This window comes from Lolium perenne, chromosome 4 (genome assembly GCF_019359855.2).
Source record: "Lolium perenne isolate Kyuss_39 chromosome 4, Kyuss_2.0, whole genome shotgun sequence".
NCBI lineage: Eukaryota > Viridiplantae > Streptophyta > Magnoliopsida > Poales > Poaceae > Lolium > Lolium perenne.
The window spans coordinates 375,453,138-375,470,489 of NC_067247.2; the positions used below are offsets into that span (position 1 = coordinate 375,453,138).

Consider the following 17,352-nt stretch of genomic DNA (forward strand, 5'->3'; position numbering starts at 1 on the left):
ATTGTTTCTTACAATGTTATTATTTATTCCTTACCATATAGATTTGTGTTTTGTTCCGAAAGATTGTTTCTCTTATTCCAAAAATAAATGGTTACACAATTATTTTATTTCTAGTTATTTTTTCTTTTCCCATGTGATGTTCTTTTTTTTTTGTTCCTTAGTGTATACTTTTGTGTTCATTCTTTCTGAAAGATTTATTTAGCTTACTCTGCTAAATTGTTTCCACTAAAATATTGTTCCCAGATGTGTTTTGTGTTTAGCTTCCCTTGTCGTGCTACCAATTTTTTCCAGATCGGAGTCATGATTTTTTTTTTTTTGCCAATTTGTCTATTCCTAGTTTTTTCATCAGTCGCTACCTTTGATTTTCATTCCTAGTTTTTTAATTTCTTATGGAAAAAAGTTTTGTTTCCCTCCAACTTGATTTTTTGTTCCAAGTAATATTTTTTGTATGCGTATATTTTATATCGTTTTACAAAAAAAAATCCATAGTCATAGGCTGCTAGTCAAAAGTGGATGCAAATTACTCTCTGCGAGCTGAATGTTTTTTCTATTCATCGTGTACAAGGCCAACCCATCTTTCATCTCTTGCAAGCTGAATGGTTTTTCTATTCATCGTGTACAAGGCCAAACCATCTTTCATCTCTCGCAACGCCTCCCCATGGACACGGCAAAGGGGTGCCGGCATAGGATCCACACCAAATCTCAATCCAGCCTTCCACCCCACAGCCATGGCCATGAGCTGAGGAAGATTGAAAAAAGACCGATACAGATCTAGACCCGGCCACCCATTTATTTGCCTGGGAGAAGCTAACTCTTTACTCGTCGCAAAAGCTATCAGACCCCGCTGCTGCTGCGCCTTCCATTGCTGCATCTCACTTCTTCCAGAGATTCCAACTAACTAGCATAACCAGGGTCGAGCACTAACTACATCAGGTTATAGTCAGAAGCCACATAACTTCAGTTATGCTTTACCGATACAATCGCCAAGAAGGCGCTCTGCTTGATGGAGTATCGTCGATAGATTGCAGGAGATCCTGGGCCCTTCTGATTTTACTTGCTACTTTCTCCAGATCCATCAACGCCTCACCAGCAGTGCCAGGAGGCTGCTGAACTGATGCACACCCGGTTGAGGTCTTGAGTTTTTTCAAACTGGTGATACCTGATTGGCCATTGGTAAGGAACTCACAAGAATGTCCTGAATTGGCCAGTGGGGATGTTGGATACTCAGCCTGGATGTTCGTGCAGCATTCATCACTTTCATCAGGCGTAAGTTGCGCTTTTGGGCGGATGGCCACTAGAGACGTATCAGGCTCTTCGTTCGTGCATTTTTGTGGTTCCTCCTCGCTATGTGGTTGACTCTTCATGCAGTGCCTGCCATTTCTACTAGCTGGATGTTTTACATCCGGGTCCTTCACTTTCTCCGCGGTAACACATGATCCATTCAAGCAATTGTGTTGTTCCTGCTTCGCTGTGTCAAATGATCCATTCCAGCACTTTTGTACTTCCTTGATACCGTCATCAGATTGCTCAATGTCCTCATCTGAGCTGCTACTTCCTGTATCTGTATACCAATAGTAAGCAAAATATTATGGTCTGTTGCGAAGGCAGTTGCTCTAATTTAATGCAACTCTAGATGAACAATTCAAAAGCAAACACCAAGTAGATTTAATTCTAAGAAATGCAACAGATGAAAACCTATTCAAGGCAGGGTTCAGTAAGCCTGTGAAAACTAATCCCGCCTGCACGAAACTGTTATCAAACTGGTCCAGTCTGGTTTTCTTTAAAAGGCGGTTCAGAGATCAGGGCACCTTTTAACCCCGTTTTTTCTGAAGAGGTCCATTGTCACATGTTGCTTGAAATATCTTTTTTGGCAGAAGTTTAGCTTGTTGGAACTAGTTAGTTAAGTACATCAGGTTAACTTCTCAGCAACTAAAAATATAGACAGAACAATTCGATTTTATGTCTTCATCTATTGCCTGAATCTGAAAGAACAAACCGACGCTTCAACAAACAAAACAAGATAACTTGATCACATGCCCCATTACTGCCATGGCTGCGGATCACATGGATACACATTGTAATAGACGCTCTGTCAGATCCCACTACAAGACCACACTATATGTCTCTTATTCTTCCCTAATCCTGCTCTGGCCCCTCCAGCAAAATCCTTAGCTCCCAATACATGCATTACTGGGCATGCCATAAAAGATTTATATCGACAAAAGTGAGCAGATGTGCTGTACAAGATTGAATTGATGTGGGCCAGATGTAGGTGCATTTGTGCTGCTACAGCTTGTGTGCACCATCGTTGCGGCATGGATTTATAAAAATTTGCCCCACGCTGGTAGCATGCTGCAGCTCTTTTTTTCATAAAGATATTTTTCATATGAATTGCATGCAGAGACTTGCAGTACGTAAGTGATGAAGGTTCTGAATAATGTATTGTACTCCCTCTTTTCCCAAAATATAAAATGTTTTGGGAAGCCAAATTGACTGGCCAAAACATCTTATATTTACGAACAGAGGGAGTAATCGTTAAGATTTCACTTTGGACAAGAGTTATGCAGCACTGGCAAGAAGCTGCATTATAGTAGTGGTTCTGAGGAAATGTCTACATTCAGCATGACAAGGTATGTGTGCTTGAGATTATAGTAAACTTGTGTTGACCATTCCAAAACGTTATAAGGTATGCTACTTCAATGGTTATTTCCAGGATATGAATTAGTGAATGTATGAATGAGTTAAGGGTTTTTATTGACAAGGCTTGCCAGTACATGTCAAATTAGTGAATGTCTGGACTCTGATAATGACTGACAGGTAAGAAGAGGAAAGAGACATTTTTGGCGAAGAGAACTCTGCTCAGGAGATAATGAAGAGTCATTGGAAACAAGGAGGTAATACTAGTCTCATCATTTCCTGACTCCTGTTTATGGGCAGAGAGTTAGAGATATCAACTCCTGAGGATATGCTTCAATCAGGAAGATCCCTGTTCACAAGGACAAGAGACAGATAAGCTCTGCCCTTGGTTAAGATGAGGAATCAACTGGCCAAATGGAGCAGAATCCAGCTAAGATTCTGATTACTTTCATGCTGATGGGGTGGTATGTGTCAAAATATGACAGACTACACCATCACAATTGAAGAGCTGTATGAAGACCATGTAGTTTACAGAAATCAGCAAATTAGTAATACCTGGGTTCTCTGTGACCAAACGGGCAGTATACCAGCATTCACCATTTTCCTGGCACAATAAAACAACTGTTGATTCCAGAAATATAATGGAATGGAGATCTATCTAATTAATTATATAAATTCATTTATAATTAACTGATACTAAATTATCCTACCATGAAAAGCATATTATCTGTGTTTATATTATTTTCATCTTAGAAGTTACTAATTGGTAAGCCAGATCAGGTTTTCGGAGTCATAATCTTAGGTCGAATTATTTTTCTATTAGCAAAATATCAGGATTGTAGGATCGGCTTGTAAAACGTTGAATAGAAAGATAGTGATAAGATCATGATTGGAAATTTTCAAGATTGTCTCTGCTTTGAGTTTCAGATTGGCCAGTTAGAGAATTTCACACAAGAAGGAAATGTCTTCTTGATGCTGAAGTTCGGAACCAGGTAGCCAGCTCCACCATATATTGCACTACCCAATACCGTTTAAATAACCCCCTGTGGTGGTTTTTGAACTGTATTTCTTCTTCGAGAAAAAGCAAAAGCCTTGTGTCTCGATGCATTTGATAGAAAGAAGAGTTTGTAAAAAAAAAGGCCTCGAGGTGCCAAAACGACATAGTTACAACGCGACACCCTACACGCTAGGAGCCACAGAGAGAAGTGCCACCAGCCCAGCTGCCTCTACTAAAGCCCACTGTCTGGCCTCAGCCTGGATAGTGTCAGAACAAGTTGGCAGTGTTGACCTGCCCGTTGTCGAAGACGAACGCGTACCGATGCTTAGGATGTTTCATGAGACACTGAATTATTATGCAGTTACCTTTGAAAGAGGAGCGCTCCACCCTTTTTCGAGGGACCAATCAAGCGCTGGCCTCAGGTCATCAAGATAGACTTCATAGCATCCACCTTCACCTAGCGGTATTTCAGGACAAGCTATCTGTAGACAAGGACCAAGTAGAAATAGTATAATCTAGCGCATATTAAATGTAATCGCCCAAACATAGCAACAAATGTCTGCTGTAAAATATGCAATGAAGGATTTTAAGAAAAAGTTTATATCACTAACAAAAACGCAAAGAAGAAAAAAGTTACATTATGGACACAACAGCTAACCATGTCTGCACAGAGGCATTCAAATCGTTTGCTAGAAAAGAAGGCATGGACTTCTTTTGGAATTTGGATGTTGGCCCCTCATACTTCGGCTGAGGTTGGTCTCACTTTATATTCCATCTAAGAACCAGAAATTTTTGGTACTTCCTCCGATTCAAATTAATTGACTCCATGGTTTTAAAGGCGTTAAGGCGTCTTAGAGCGGAGGGGGCGCTCTGACGCTTAGGCGACGCCTAGGCGGACGCTTTGGACACCTAGGCGCCTAAAGCGGCCGTTTTTCCAAGGCTGAGGGGGAGCGCTTGGACGTCTAAGCGACACCTTTAAAACCATGATTGACTCCACTTTATCTAGGTACGGATGTATCTAGTTAACAAAAACATCTAGGTACATCCGTATCTAGACAAAGTGGAGTCAATTAATTTGAATCAGAGGGAGTACCTATAGTCCTACCACTGGCTATAACACTGGTAAGTGGGACAGAGGCACAAACACAACTGACACATTTATTGACAGATGTGATTCTTAGTTCCTCTCCCGGTGGTAATGAGAGTTTTCCTTTTACGAAATTTTTGCGGTCTTGGATTGTGATTATTAAATGTTTGGAAAGTTGCAACTTCTTGTCCTTGTCAGATTCGCATGATCACAGCGAATGGTCTTGACACCATCTACTGCAATCGTTGTGCAAATATAGCAAGCACAAGTTGAAATCAACTTGAAATAATTAATTTGCAGATAAAGCAAGCATAATTGCTTGAGCAATCATAATATGCAAATAGACAGGCTCCTACCATCCTCAATAAGATGATGCTAGGTAAAACATTTTAGAATCTATCAAAGTGAAATTTGAATATAAATAACATGATGATGCTAATTTTTTGATGAAGTTTCAAACAAAAAATAATTAAGACAAGTTTAAATTACAGTGGATAGCTATTTGCATCCATGAAGAGCAGGCAATCGCCATTTGCCATAACCATACTAAATACTTACCATAGCTTTGTTATCGCCCAGTAACTCGGTAATTTTCCCGGTCCAGAAACAACTGGTGTGCTGCCAGTCAATCAAGTCACCAACTTTCCAAGGGCTGCTTACAACTGCTAGAACATCCATCTTCTGGCCATGCTCAGGAATATCATTATCCCGACACCATGGAGGAAAAGGAGGTCGTAGCATGAGCTCCCTATTCTGTCCTGCTTTCCGACCTGCTTTCCGACGGTATTTTGGGGGAACTTTGTAGAGTCTACTCCAGCTCCTTTCTGTTAGTAGATGAAAGGAATCATTTAGACGTATAAAAAAGTAACAAAAACTAGCTTTGACAGCCGTTTGGAGGTTTGTTGGCACAACTTTTCGGTGATTTCGCTATGCTTGCTTTTGACACTAATATCCATCCAGATTTTCACATGTTGACACTAACCCTCTAAGGATGAAGGAACATTTCTGGCCTACAATTGCAACTAAGACGATGCATTATACCTGTTTTAGGCATCCAAGTGAAATACATGTACATGTACTTTCTATTGGCCTAGAGGCCATGCAGTACACTGTACACGAGTCAATATTCATCCCAACGGTATGTATCGCGCTTTACTTTTCCAACCTAAAGTCCAAGACTCAAGCTCGTAGAAAATGTCTGTCAGATATATTTTCAACTTAACATAGTACAGTAGCTGTTGGAATCAAAATATGGCAAAGAGTCCTGGTAAGTTCAGTGGATCTTCTAGTTAATGCAGGCCTTGAAGGGTATATTTGAGCCGCAATGCTTGCTTGTTAGCATTAAACTTAGCTGTACTAAACCCCCACACAAATCATGAGGTTAGTATATCTTGTGTTTTCAAGATATTAGTGCAGAAATTCGGGGCAGAGATTTCCCGCTCGTGAAATCCAGTGCTCCCTTTATTTTAAAAAATTAGAAAATCATATTAACAAGTTCCAAAAAAATGTGTTAACAATTTCTGTATGTACTTAATTATGTATCCTACAAACTTGCGAATCCTACACAAAAATGAAAAGGTATAGATCGGGGTATAGTAACCAGTGCATATTTTAAAAACTCCAAAATTTGTGATTTTTTAAGCTCAGAATTCAACTAATTTAGCTTTGTAATTTTGCATGATTGTAGAATATACTACATCCAGATTTTATTTCAGATTTTTCTAAAACTTTTAAGCATATTTTTTGAATATTTTAAAACGAAGGGAGCACTGGAGCTTAGGAGCCAAAAGGACTTTCCGAGAAATTCTAGAAAGTAAACAATATCTAGGAAAAGTGCAAACTGAAACTGCAAGAAGCAGCAATGTAATATGTAGTCATATGAAACAACAGTGCAGCACACGTGCACACAAAAGTCACTTTTGTTTATTGTTGCCCACTGAAGGCTATGTCTCATGGTTTATATTATAGTTCAAGGTATTATGTCGCTGAGTTGAGTCGAGCTCTTGGAGTTGAGTCGACATGGCACCCGACATGTCGACGATTGGGCGTTTGGCAAAAATAATAATAAATAATAATTTTATGGTAAAAAAATGAAATTATACAAATATGGCATCAAATTTCCACCTTATGTGACAAATTGGCCGCAAAGTTATACTAGAGCCGGTCCATTAGGCCCAACAGCCTGGACGATATAAGAGCACAGAAAACCTAGCAGCTCCCCAATGCTGCATAAGAGAGGGTAGCAAGTCAACAGCCTGAACGATATTAGAGCACAGAAAACCTAGCCTCTTCCTTCTACCACCACCTGTACTGCTGTTTCAGCAGCCTGGCGTGGGAACCATGGCGAGCTCCAGCAGCCCATGGTCAAGGATGGCGAGATCCATCAGCTCCATGGAAAGAGAGCCATGGCAAGCTCCAAAAGCCCATAGCCGGCGAGACACGGCGAGCTCCAGCAGCTGCTCAGCTCCGCATCTCCTCTGTCCATGAGCAAATCAGCCACGCCAACTGCATTTCCCCTCTCTCGTTGACTTGCTACCTCCAGATCTGAAGTTTTTGCTCATTTAATGCAAAAAACTCGAGCTTATCCTGCCGATTTCTCCCAGGCCGAGCGACGCAGTTAGCCGCGGCGACGCACAGGCGAGCATGGCGAAGCCATTTTTTCTGGGCGCCTGCCTAACTGAGAAATTCTGGGCGTCGCTTTGAGTCGTCCACCTCAGAGCGCTCGGACAAAATAGCGACATTTAGGCAACTATTAGGCGACGAATTAATAACAAAGTTATAGTTTGCACTAGGTTCAACAATCCAGACTGATTCATGTAGCCTAGCAAATAGGGGCGTCTCCAGTGCAGTGTGGGCTGGGTTCGCTGGAGCTCCATTGAAATATTAAGTAGGACAGACCATAGATCAGTTTATAGCTTACATGCTACAAATTCAAGCCTGGTTCATCAGTCAAACTATGAAAAATGCACCTCAGCTAAGCGTAAGCTGCAAGAAAACGTATCCAGGGAGAGGAAAGGGAGCTAAGCTACAAACTAAAAGAAAAAAATCACCGTCAGATCAAGATAGCCTCCACTATAATAATCAGCATAATACTTCTCTTCAAAAAATTGTGCAGTATACACAAACACCCAGACAAAGCTAGCACAGAAAAAACAAATTCGAATAAAAAGTACTCCCTCCGTCCCAAAATATAAGGCATATAAGTTTAGTCAAAAGTCAACATCTTCTAAGTTTGACCAAGTTTATACAAAAAATATTAACATCTAGAACACTAAATCAATATCAATAGATTCACAATAAAGTATATTTTCTCAATATGTCTACTCAATATTGTAGATATTCATATTTTTCCGTAAATATTTGGTCAAACTTAGTAAGGTTAGACTTTTGATTGAACTAATATGCCTTATATTTGGGACGGAGGAAGGCTCTGTTCCTTTCTATAGTGCCTATAGATTTTTGGCATTTGTTTCACAATATAAGGCTGTAGCTTGGCTTTTTTCAATTACCCCCTCCACCAGTCAACTCCCACACGACATGCATGAAAAAAGATCCATACAAAACAGGAAACAATTAATTGAGATTCCTAATGCATGGCTCCAAGGATTTCTTAGATTTAGGAAGCAATGTTTTTCTTTCCTTAATTAAATCTGGCTACACATATATGGAGAGACAACCAGACATATTTGTGGGATTTGTTATGGTAAGTTAGGAAGTTATCGATTTCCCTAATTTTAGTCTGATCTCAAATCGTTCAGCCAGGGGGTCTTGTGTAAAAAAATACTATTGCGCTAATTTCCGTGCCAAAAATCTATAGACACTATAGAAAGAAACAGAGGTATATACTATTGGGTTCTCCATATGAAAATGACATATACTACATAGAAGACAAGGCATAAAACTATTACTTACTTTCCTCTGGATAGTCCATATACTCAACCTGATACTCCATGTGACCATACCTGATACACATATCGCTGATCTGAAAGTGAAATGATTTAGTAATAGCCCATCTCGCTATACAGAAAAAGGACCTTTCTCCAAAAAAATCTGAATATATAAGTTGGTACGCAGGAGATGGATTTTCACAAAATTAGATTAGCAAGCTATCACTTAAGAGTAATTTTCTTTTAAAATGCACATTTTCTACCTCTTTTTACTGATTAAACACTAAAAAGGAGCCCGCAATAGTATACTCCATCCATTCCAATGAATAAGGCACCCTCTTTTTGTGTGTTTTTTCTTTGACTAAAAATTACTCTAAATATACAAAGATTGTTGGTTTAAAATTAGCATCATTAGAAAGTGTTTTTCAATATTTATCCAACGATATCAATTACGTACAATATTATCAAGATTTTGTTGCTTAAATTTTTTGGTCAAAGTTCGTCTTGAAATACACGTGCGCCTTATTCATTGAAACGGAGGTAGTAAATCTGAGCAACGGGATTCTAACTCTTCGTTAGATTCACGCGCCCCAACTGGACCACACCACCAAGAGGTGGTTCTCCTCAACAAAATATGAAAGAACACATATCGGTGCAGCTGCTAAATGTTTAACCCAACACCCCACGAGACGTGCCTTCTCTAGGGTGGAAATTATGTGAAAAGTGATGCCGTCAAACTCACAAATCCTGCTCTAAGGTCTCAAGTTCGAGTCCTGGCTTTTGCAATTTATCCCAAAATTGTTGTTGCCCCCTCGGTGTCCACGTATAGGCATGTCTTCTCGTCACACGTGGGGGCGGGGGGGGGGGGGGGGAGGGGAGGGGGTTGATGTGTATAAGTGGATTGCACTAGCCCTTTCCATTAGTTTGGACTTTTGGTTGCGTTGGCTACTGCCTCTCACTTGTCATGGTGTCAGAGCCCAGTCTTGGGTTTCGCAATTTCTCCTAGAATTGCTCATGACCCCTCATTACACGTAAAGGCTCATTGTGACATACCTCTTAGACTTCATGCACGTGTTGGCCTCCCCGGTCACACGTGACAAGGGGTGGGGTGTTGATGTATGTATATGTGGACTGCAGTGGCCTTTCCATCAGTTCGGACTTGTGATTGCGTTGGCTAGTGCAAGAAGCTTGAAATGGTATCAGAGCCAAGTTCTCAAGTTCGATTCCTGCCTTTTGCAGTTTATCCTAAAATTGATGTTGCCATGTTAAACTGTGTAAGTGGATTGCACTATCCCTTCCCATCAGTTTGGACTTTTGGTTGCGTTGGCTAGTGCCTCTCACTTATCACCCTGGGTTTCGCAATTTATCCTAAAATTTCTCATGGCCCCTCAGTACACGTATAGGCCTTTTGAGCCATACCTCTGAGTCTACACGTGTTGACTTGTCTTCTCGTCAGGGGGTGTTGGTGTGTATAAGTGGATTGCACTATTCCTTTTCATAATTTTGGAATTGTGGTTGCATTGACTAGTGAAATGGTATTGGAGCCAAGGTCTCGAGTTCGAGCCCTGTTTCGCAATTTATCCTAAAATTTCTCATGACCCCTCGGTACATGTATAGGCCCCTTATAACTCTGAGACTTCATGCACGTGTTGGCCTCCCCGCTCACATTGTCCATCAGTTCGGACTTTTAGTTGCGTTGGCTAGTGCATGAAGCTTGACATGGTATCACAACCTAAGGTCTCGAGTTCGAGTCCTGGATTTCGCAATTTATCCTAAAATTGTTATTGCCCCCTCAGTGTCCATGTATAGGCCTCTTGAGCGATACATCTGAGTCACCGGTCCACGTACAAGGCCTCTTGAGCCTACCTCTGAGTCTCTACACGTGTTGACTTGTCTTCCCCGTCACACGTGTGAGTGGGGGTGTTGAAGTGTCTAAGTGGATTGCACTAGCCAATGTTGGTAGTCATTTGTTAGTCGTCAAGGTACGAACAAACACAAGAGACATGTAATTGTTTAGATTTAATCTGATCTTGATACTGTGTTGGTACACATATGGCCAAGATATGACACGAAAAGATTGATCCTCTCCTATTCGCATGTCCATGTAGTCCTACCAATGATGGTATACTACTCGGCACCCCTACCATTGTCAGGTTTTACGAGTTAGGGCATAGAAGCATGAGACAAAGAAACCAATCCAAGAGAAGTCCAGACAACTCCATAGTTTAAGATTGAGCTATTAAAAGCATAGTAGGAGAGATTTGAACAATTGGAGGGTGTCAAATAGAAGGTTTTGGCATTGCGGGTTGAAACTCGAACTTGGTGGGGAAAACCTTTATGATATAGTGATTAGTGCAAATTAACAAATAAAAACATAATATGAGAATGTCAGAGTTGGATCAATAGTCTTGGTCATACTATTTTCGATGAAGCGGAAAATTAAAGTTGAATTAAATATTGCAGATGGGGTATAACCCAAGAAGTACTAACAAAAGAGATATGTGTTTACTATATAAACACGCAACAGTAAAAGAGATTACTAGTTCAACCTTGCAACGGAACCATGCACCCCTGTAACCAGCATCGAAGGATCTTAACTCTACAACACCTCCAACTTTAAATGGAAGTATTAGGTCCATTCTGAGTCACCCAACTACAAAAAGAAAAGGTTGTGTCAACAGCTCAGGAAGATTTAGTATAACCACATGCTCAAGTAAGTCAAATAAAATGCATACATCAAATATCGACACTGGACAACATAATAGAATAGTTCTATCATGATTCATGAGAGGTAACCTGAGGCTTTATTAGCAAAAGAGAGCAAACAAAGTAGCTCGGGATTAGGAAATTCGATCTTGAAAAACATTGTCAGTTTTCCTACTGGGTCAGTGGAGATGGCTCAGATGGCAAATGAGTAAAAGATGAGCTTTACTAGGCGAATTCCAAAATGGCATTGGATCACACAGCTAACAAGTACACGTATTTTCACCGGTATTCTGTGCTAATGTCAGTGCAGATGCATTTCAGTGAAATGTGCTTTGAAACCACCATAATCAACAGAGGCCAGGCCTCAAGCTACCTGGTCGACCACTGAAAGTACGATAACAGGAACATCTCCGGAACTTATTTTTACCAGGATTTTAGGCTTTGACTTACAGTACATATAATGATATGTGACATTTGCAACAACAGCAACAACAGAGGGGGGGCATCACTTTCCTAGGTGTGTTAGATTGCAATAACTGAAAATGTATGGACATTTATGGATGCATGTGGTTAGCAATGCATCAAGGAGAACAAATCTAATCTTTGTTGCCCTCAACTATAACTCACAGTAAGCACTGAATCGTACATAGAGCAGCGCATAAACCTCATCACGAAACAACTAGATATCTCCAATGCCAACCACTGGAAGGCTTTGGTGCGGCAATGTCTGCTTGACTTACATTATTAGTCTGAAATTCTTGCTGTTCCCGACTCGCCCCAAACCTAGGTATCTCCGACGAACCTGAGACCATGCACAAAAACAAAACGAACTGACTGATTCGAGGAACTAGTCCCAGCACCGAATCTGTTCGGACAAGGGAGGGAGGCGAAAAGGAAGGGAGGGTTAAAGAAGATCTAAGCCCCCGTATTGCACAATAGTTACCTCGCCGGAAGGGGAAAAGGCCCCCTCTTGCGCCCGCACGGCGCGTGGTGTCTCTTCCGCCGCCGAGGCCGATTGATTCTCTCGGCGAGTTCCGGTGCGCCTCCTCCGGCCAAAGGCGGGGTTTTCGCCTCTGCGCCGACCCAGGTGCGCCTCGTTAAGTTGAGAATCAGGTGCGCGGTGCGCCTCCGGGACTCCGGGCACAACCCCACCAGGCCACCCCGCGCCGCCGCCTCAGTCGTGCTATATTTGGCACGTTTGATGGTTTGGGTTTTGTTTTGTGTTGAAACTCAATCCGTGCCGCATCTTTTTTTTTTAGGTGAAACTTTTATTTTTATTAAGCAAGCAAATGAGCCCCTGATCAAAGTTGGGCCAAGCAGGCCCAACCAAATCCGTACCTCAGAAGAGGCGTAAATTTGTGTCAAAAAAAAGAGGAGTAAATTTCTCAAAATGAAAAATGGAGTATAAAAAAAGCTAAATATTTGCCTCCTGCAAATATCGTTTGTTGAAGTCGTCATACGATGGCACATGTGTCTATGTGCCCTACAAAAGATGCCATGTGGCCAAAATGCAACCATGGTGGCATGGCAGCAAAGACGTCTAACTGAAGGGACTCTGGAAAATCCAAATGATGACTAAGATGTCTAAAATGTCGCACCAATTAATGAACAGTTGTATGCACCTCACAACAAAGGGCAACCCATGGAATTGGGAGAAACCACAATCCAGAGGACTGCCTTGTCTTCTTGCTCGTAATTTGCAAGGTGAGGGGGCGTCCCCTAATGAGGTGCATACATGATGAGTTCCTCGGTTATTCTGCAGTAGTGTCTCTTGAGTATGGAGAAAACAGTGAGATAGATGCTTCAAGCAGTAGAACGGACCAAACAACATGCATACATGCACCGGTCAACGACAATGACTGGAAGCTTTGATGCATATAATGAAAGAGAAAAACACTCGACGTAGAACCCTAGGGACCTCCGACATCCAGAAGTCTTGGATGTCGACATAGATGCTCGGAATCCTCTCTTGTAATGTATGGAGGAGAGGGACAACACAGTCGTAGGAGTCTAGGAACGACCCAAATATCTCCTCCACCGCCCTCCTGGCCTTTCCATAAGAAATTGAGCTATTGAATTAGGCCCTAACTATTTTCTAAATGGCCATCACCTCTATTGCTTTGCTCTCCACTATCTCGGCGTACAATAGTCGAGCCAGAAGAGTGGAAGTACGGTTTAATCAATGATCTAGCAACATATTTGTGATAACACAAGTGTGCGGCATGAAGCCGATCTCCATCCACTTTGTGCCCCACTTAGGACGGTTGACGTGCACCCTCGTGGGACAACTATCATTGTTGCATTCCACTATTAATAATCCCATGCAGAATCATGTCCATTGTTCACGGTCATTCCAGTGACAAGTCACGATTCCATGAAAAAGGGATCGAGACCTCTTCCAAGGTATATTGTTCATTTGAATAATCGGAATCAAGATCATCTGCCAATCCATTCACATCCTCTTCTTCCATCAGGTTCTATATGTGCCCTTCTTCATCGTCACCATCGGCCTTGCCACTATCAGCATCGTCTCCTCCCTGCATGCATGACTGCTTTGCCCTGATTCATAGCCACTGCCTCCAACGTGTGCGACACGGACTATGGCATAGATACATTCATCTCATCAGACCCTTGCCTTCATGCAAAGTTACTTTCTTTTCCCTGAGCACTGATGCGATAGGGTGAGTTCCCATGCACTCGCACGCTTGTAATTAATGCACCCACTGAGAGGTCCGATTTATCGGCTTCATATGCTACTTTTTTTGAACTATATTTCGTCCACACGCATGCACACCGACATTGTATGTTTGAGGAGCAAGCCCAAAATTTACTGCTAACCACTCTTTTGATTGACTAGTGCGCCATGTTTGAGGGTCCAACAATTCCAACTCCACATACTGAAACTCACTCACAACAGCTTTCATTGGAGTCGTTCGGATAGTGCCAGTAAACAACAAATTTCACTAAATCAAACATGTCACCTATAAAAAAATCTATTTCGTCAAATGCTACGCACCACGACATTGTATCGTCTAAATATACATCTTCAATAAATAAAAAAGACTACCGCCAACACCGTCTAAATAATAGCAACTAAATAAAACAAAAAATCGCCAAACCAATATATAACTGAAAAATACCTAATCCACCAGACAAATATTCACAGAACTAACTAAATATACCCACTAACATCCATAAGCAACGTACAATAAACTGTAATTAGCGCGGGATTAGGGTTTACCCTTGAAGTGTGCAAAGCCCCTTCGTCCAGTGGCCTTGCGTCACCCGACCAATGCCACCAACAACACCACCACCACCATCACCACCACACTCAACCTACAGCCCCAACACCAAGCACCACCGGCATCACCACCATTGCACCAAAATAACACCACAAAAACACCTCCACGAGCTCTCCCATCAGTAGATCAGGGTTCCCCTTCACCCCTACTAGGTCTAGCAACTTGACTTGGTGAAAAAATGGATCAAATCGGCAGAAAGTGGGGATGGAAATATGTGAGTTCGCAAGAACAAAGAGAGAGGAAGAGAATAGCAAGAGGAGGAAGAAGGGGACGCGTTGGATGATTTAACCCCGACATGGGACATATCGGGTTTTGGCCCAGCCCGACCGGTCCGTTCGGGCTTGATATGCCCGAATGCCGACTGTTCGAGTTTGCGTAGCCCGACAGGGCTCTCGGTCGTCGGGGCGGGGGTGGGGGGTCTCTTTACTTTTCTGTTTTGCCCAGTCCGACCAACTCCTGGTTGGATCGACTAGGCTGACGCCACATTACTTTTTCAAAAAAATCAAGAACGCATAATACTTTTGGAATTAAAGAATAATAATAATATTTAATATTTTAGCTAATATCGAAGAGAGAAAAACAAATGGGCGACCATCAACCACACATGTAAAGAATGTGATACGTGCAAAAAAAAAAGGGTCTCTTATCACTACACACCATGATGGATAGTAAAATGGGCGTCATGTCAGATGCAATCTTATTTTTTATTTTTTGATGTAAGAACGATGCGAAGAAGATTCATCATTTTGTCTTGGGATGGCGATGTAATAAAAGATTCAAATTCCATTTGTGCTTTACACGTACATTTGGATAGTGCACACGTTTCTAACTTTCTTGGACCTGTGTGGGGGATTGGGGCCTATGGCTGACTTTGCCAAACAAGACCATCAAAGAAACGAAAGGACAAGTGTCATGGATAAAATTAGGCTGTAGGAGAAGCGAAACGAGCTTTTGCCCTCTCGTTGTTTTTTTTTTTTTTTTGAGAAACACAGTACAAACGTAGGTGATCATATACACGCGCATACACTCACCCCTATGAACGCACACACGCACACCCTACCCCTATGAGCACCTCCAGAAGACTGAGCCGGCAGATTGGATCTTGAAATTGACGAAGTCACCACAGGCGCCATTGCCGACGGAACGTCGCCTCCCACTGAATGAATATTCCGCCTTTACGAGACACACAGATGTCAAACCTGGGGTTTGAACTCTGGTGGGCTGGGGGTACAACCACCCTCCTAACCACCCAACCTCAGGTTGATTCTCGCCCTCTCGTTGTTTTGTTATGCAGTCTGAATCGAAAAGCCATTTCCCATCTGCCTCCATGGACAAATAATGCAGGAATATTTATTGAGGATAACTAAGTGTATATTATATAAATATATCCTTATAGAAAATAATATACGGCCAGATGTACAAGTACATGTTTTCAGTGCTCACATTTTTTTATCGTTTCCACATTATTAGGGTAACCTTGACCGTCTATAGTTCAAAAAATAAAGTACTTTTTCTATCTACAAAATGATGTCTTAATTTTATCAAAATTAGGATGTATTTACACCCATTTTAGTATATAGCTACATTCAAATTTATCTATAGTTTAGACATCTTTTATGGACGGAGGAAGTATCATTATTTTAAAACTAAAAAAAGGTAAAAGTGTCCTAGTGGTGGCCCCTTCGTCTCTAATCGTTCTGAGTTTCAATGCCAATATGGTGATCAAGCACTATGGCTTAACAAACAAAAAGTGCTGGTGACTTATACAAGTCCACGTTTTTGTGACCGTCTTCGTACCGGCCAAAAGAGCAATGTCGTGCAATAATTTGTTACTACTTCTACTTCCAAGTCCGAGTAAACAATTCAAATTTGTCCCAGGCAAGAGAATACCAAGATCAGGGGATAGATCGGTACCACCAACATGCTGTGTGGGACCACAACGCAGTTTGCCTGCACACACACTTTTATTGCACCAAGATAGATCAAGCATAGCACATGGGCACTTTTTCTCCAATGATCTATTGTTTGCTCTTTTGTTCTTTCTAGTATTTTGTTTCATAATATAAGCCGCTTCGGCAAGCTATTGCAGCTTGCCAAAATGGCTTATATTGTTGAGCGGAGTGACACTATTTGCAATCTAATCATCACAAAATTTGAACCCATATAGTAAAGTTTTGTTGTCCATGTAAATCATGTGGCGCCCCCAGTTCTACCATCCTAGATCCGACACTGCACAGTTAAACGCACAACTATCAATATGTTAGCCGGCGTATGGCAAACTTATATACTGGAAGTGTGAATAATGCTCTAGAGTACCATATGGCTCATCTCCACAATTGGCCTTATGCAGTCAGCTGACAAGGCCAGTTCAAAAGATTAGTATCAGTCGTGGAATCCATCTTCACTACAACTAGCAACTGTCTTGGCACATGTAAGCTGCTAACACATGATTGGAACCCCTACGAACAAACGACACAAACTCAAGTCCGCTCAGCAAATCGACGTACATGACAAAAATGAGAATGCGATGTTTCACACTTGACCGAGCGATCCCGCCAACATCGGTAAACAATGCGACTATCGATATCCATACAACAGTAGACAAGCAAAATATATATTTGATGACAATAATCGAACACAACATTACACAAGCATCTACCCTTCGAAAAATGATGCTCCTTTTTTTTAAAAATGATGCTAAAAGTAGTAGGGAGCGTGGGTGACCTTAGCAATAAC

At 41.5% G+C, this 17,352-nt stretch overlaps 1 protein-coding gene across 3 annotated transcripts; it reads right to left on the minus strand.

Annotated features, from left to right (window-relative positions):
- Positions 1 to 510: 510 nt before the first annotated feature.
- On the minus strand, positions 511 to 12,479 carry LOC127325701 (uncharacterized). Of its 3 annotated transcripts, XM_051352513.2 has the most exons (8): positions 12,258 to 12,479; positions 12,055 to 12,116; positions 11,158 to 11,261; positions 8,634 to 8,703; positions 5,280 to 5,545; positions 4,000 to 4,116; positions 3,193 to 3,241; positions 511 to 1,561 (listed from the first exon to the last, which is right to left on the minus strand). In XM_051352513.2, exons 3-8 carry the CDS (start codon positions 11,245 to 11,247, stop codon positions 969 to 971), a joined length of 1,185 nt encoding a protein of 394 aa, XP_051208473.1. In that variant the 5' UTR covers positions 11,248 to 11,261; positions 12,055 to 12,116; positions 12,258 to 12,479; the 3' UTR covers positions 511 to 968. The 3 variants fall into 3 exon arrangements, with proteins under 3 accessions (XP_051208473.1, XP_071675598.1, XP_071675599.1); XM_071819497.1 differs by lacking the exon at positions 12,055 to 12,116; XM_071819498.1 differs by lacking the exons at positions 8,634 to 8,703; positions 11,158 to 11,261; positions 12,055 to 12,116; positions 12,258 to 12,479 and adding an exon at positions 5,763 to 6,292.
- Between the last annotated feature and the right edge of the window lie 4,873 nt (positions 12,480 to 17,352).

Excerpts from the sequence above, each read along its gene's own strand:
- LOC127325701 (XM_071819497.1), bottom strand. The coding sequence starts at position 11,247 with ATGGACCTAATACTTCCATTTAAAGTTGGAGGTGTTGTAGAGTTAAGA. Across the intron at positions 8,704-11,157 it reads GTGCATGGTTCCGTTGCAAG|ATCAGCGATATGTGTATCAG; the intron begins GTTGAACTAGTA and ends TTTCACTTTCAG. Across the intron at positions 5,546-8,633 it reads TATGGACTATCCAGAGGAAA|AAAGGAGCTGGAGTAGACTC; the intron begins GTAAGTAATAGT and ends ATCTACTAACAG.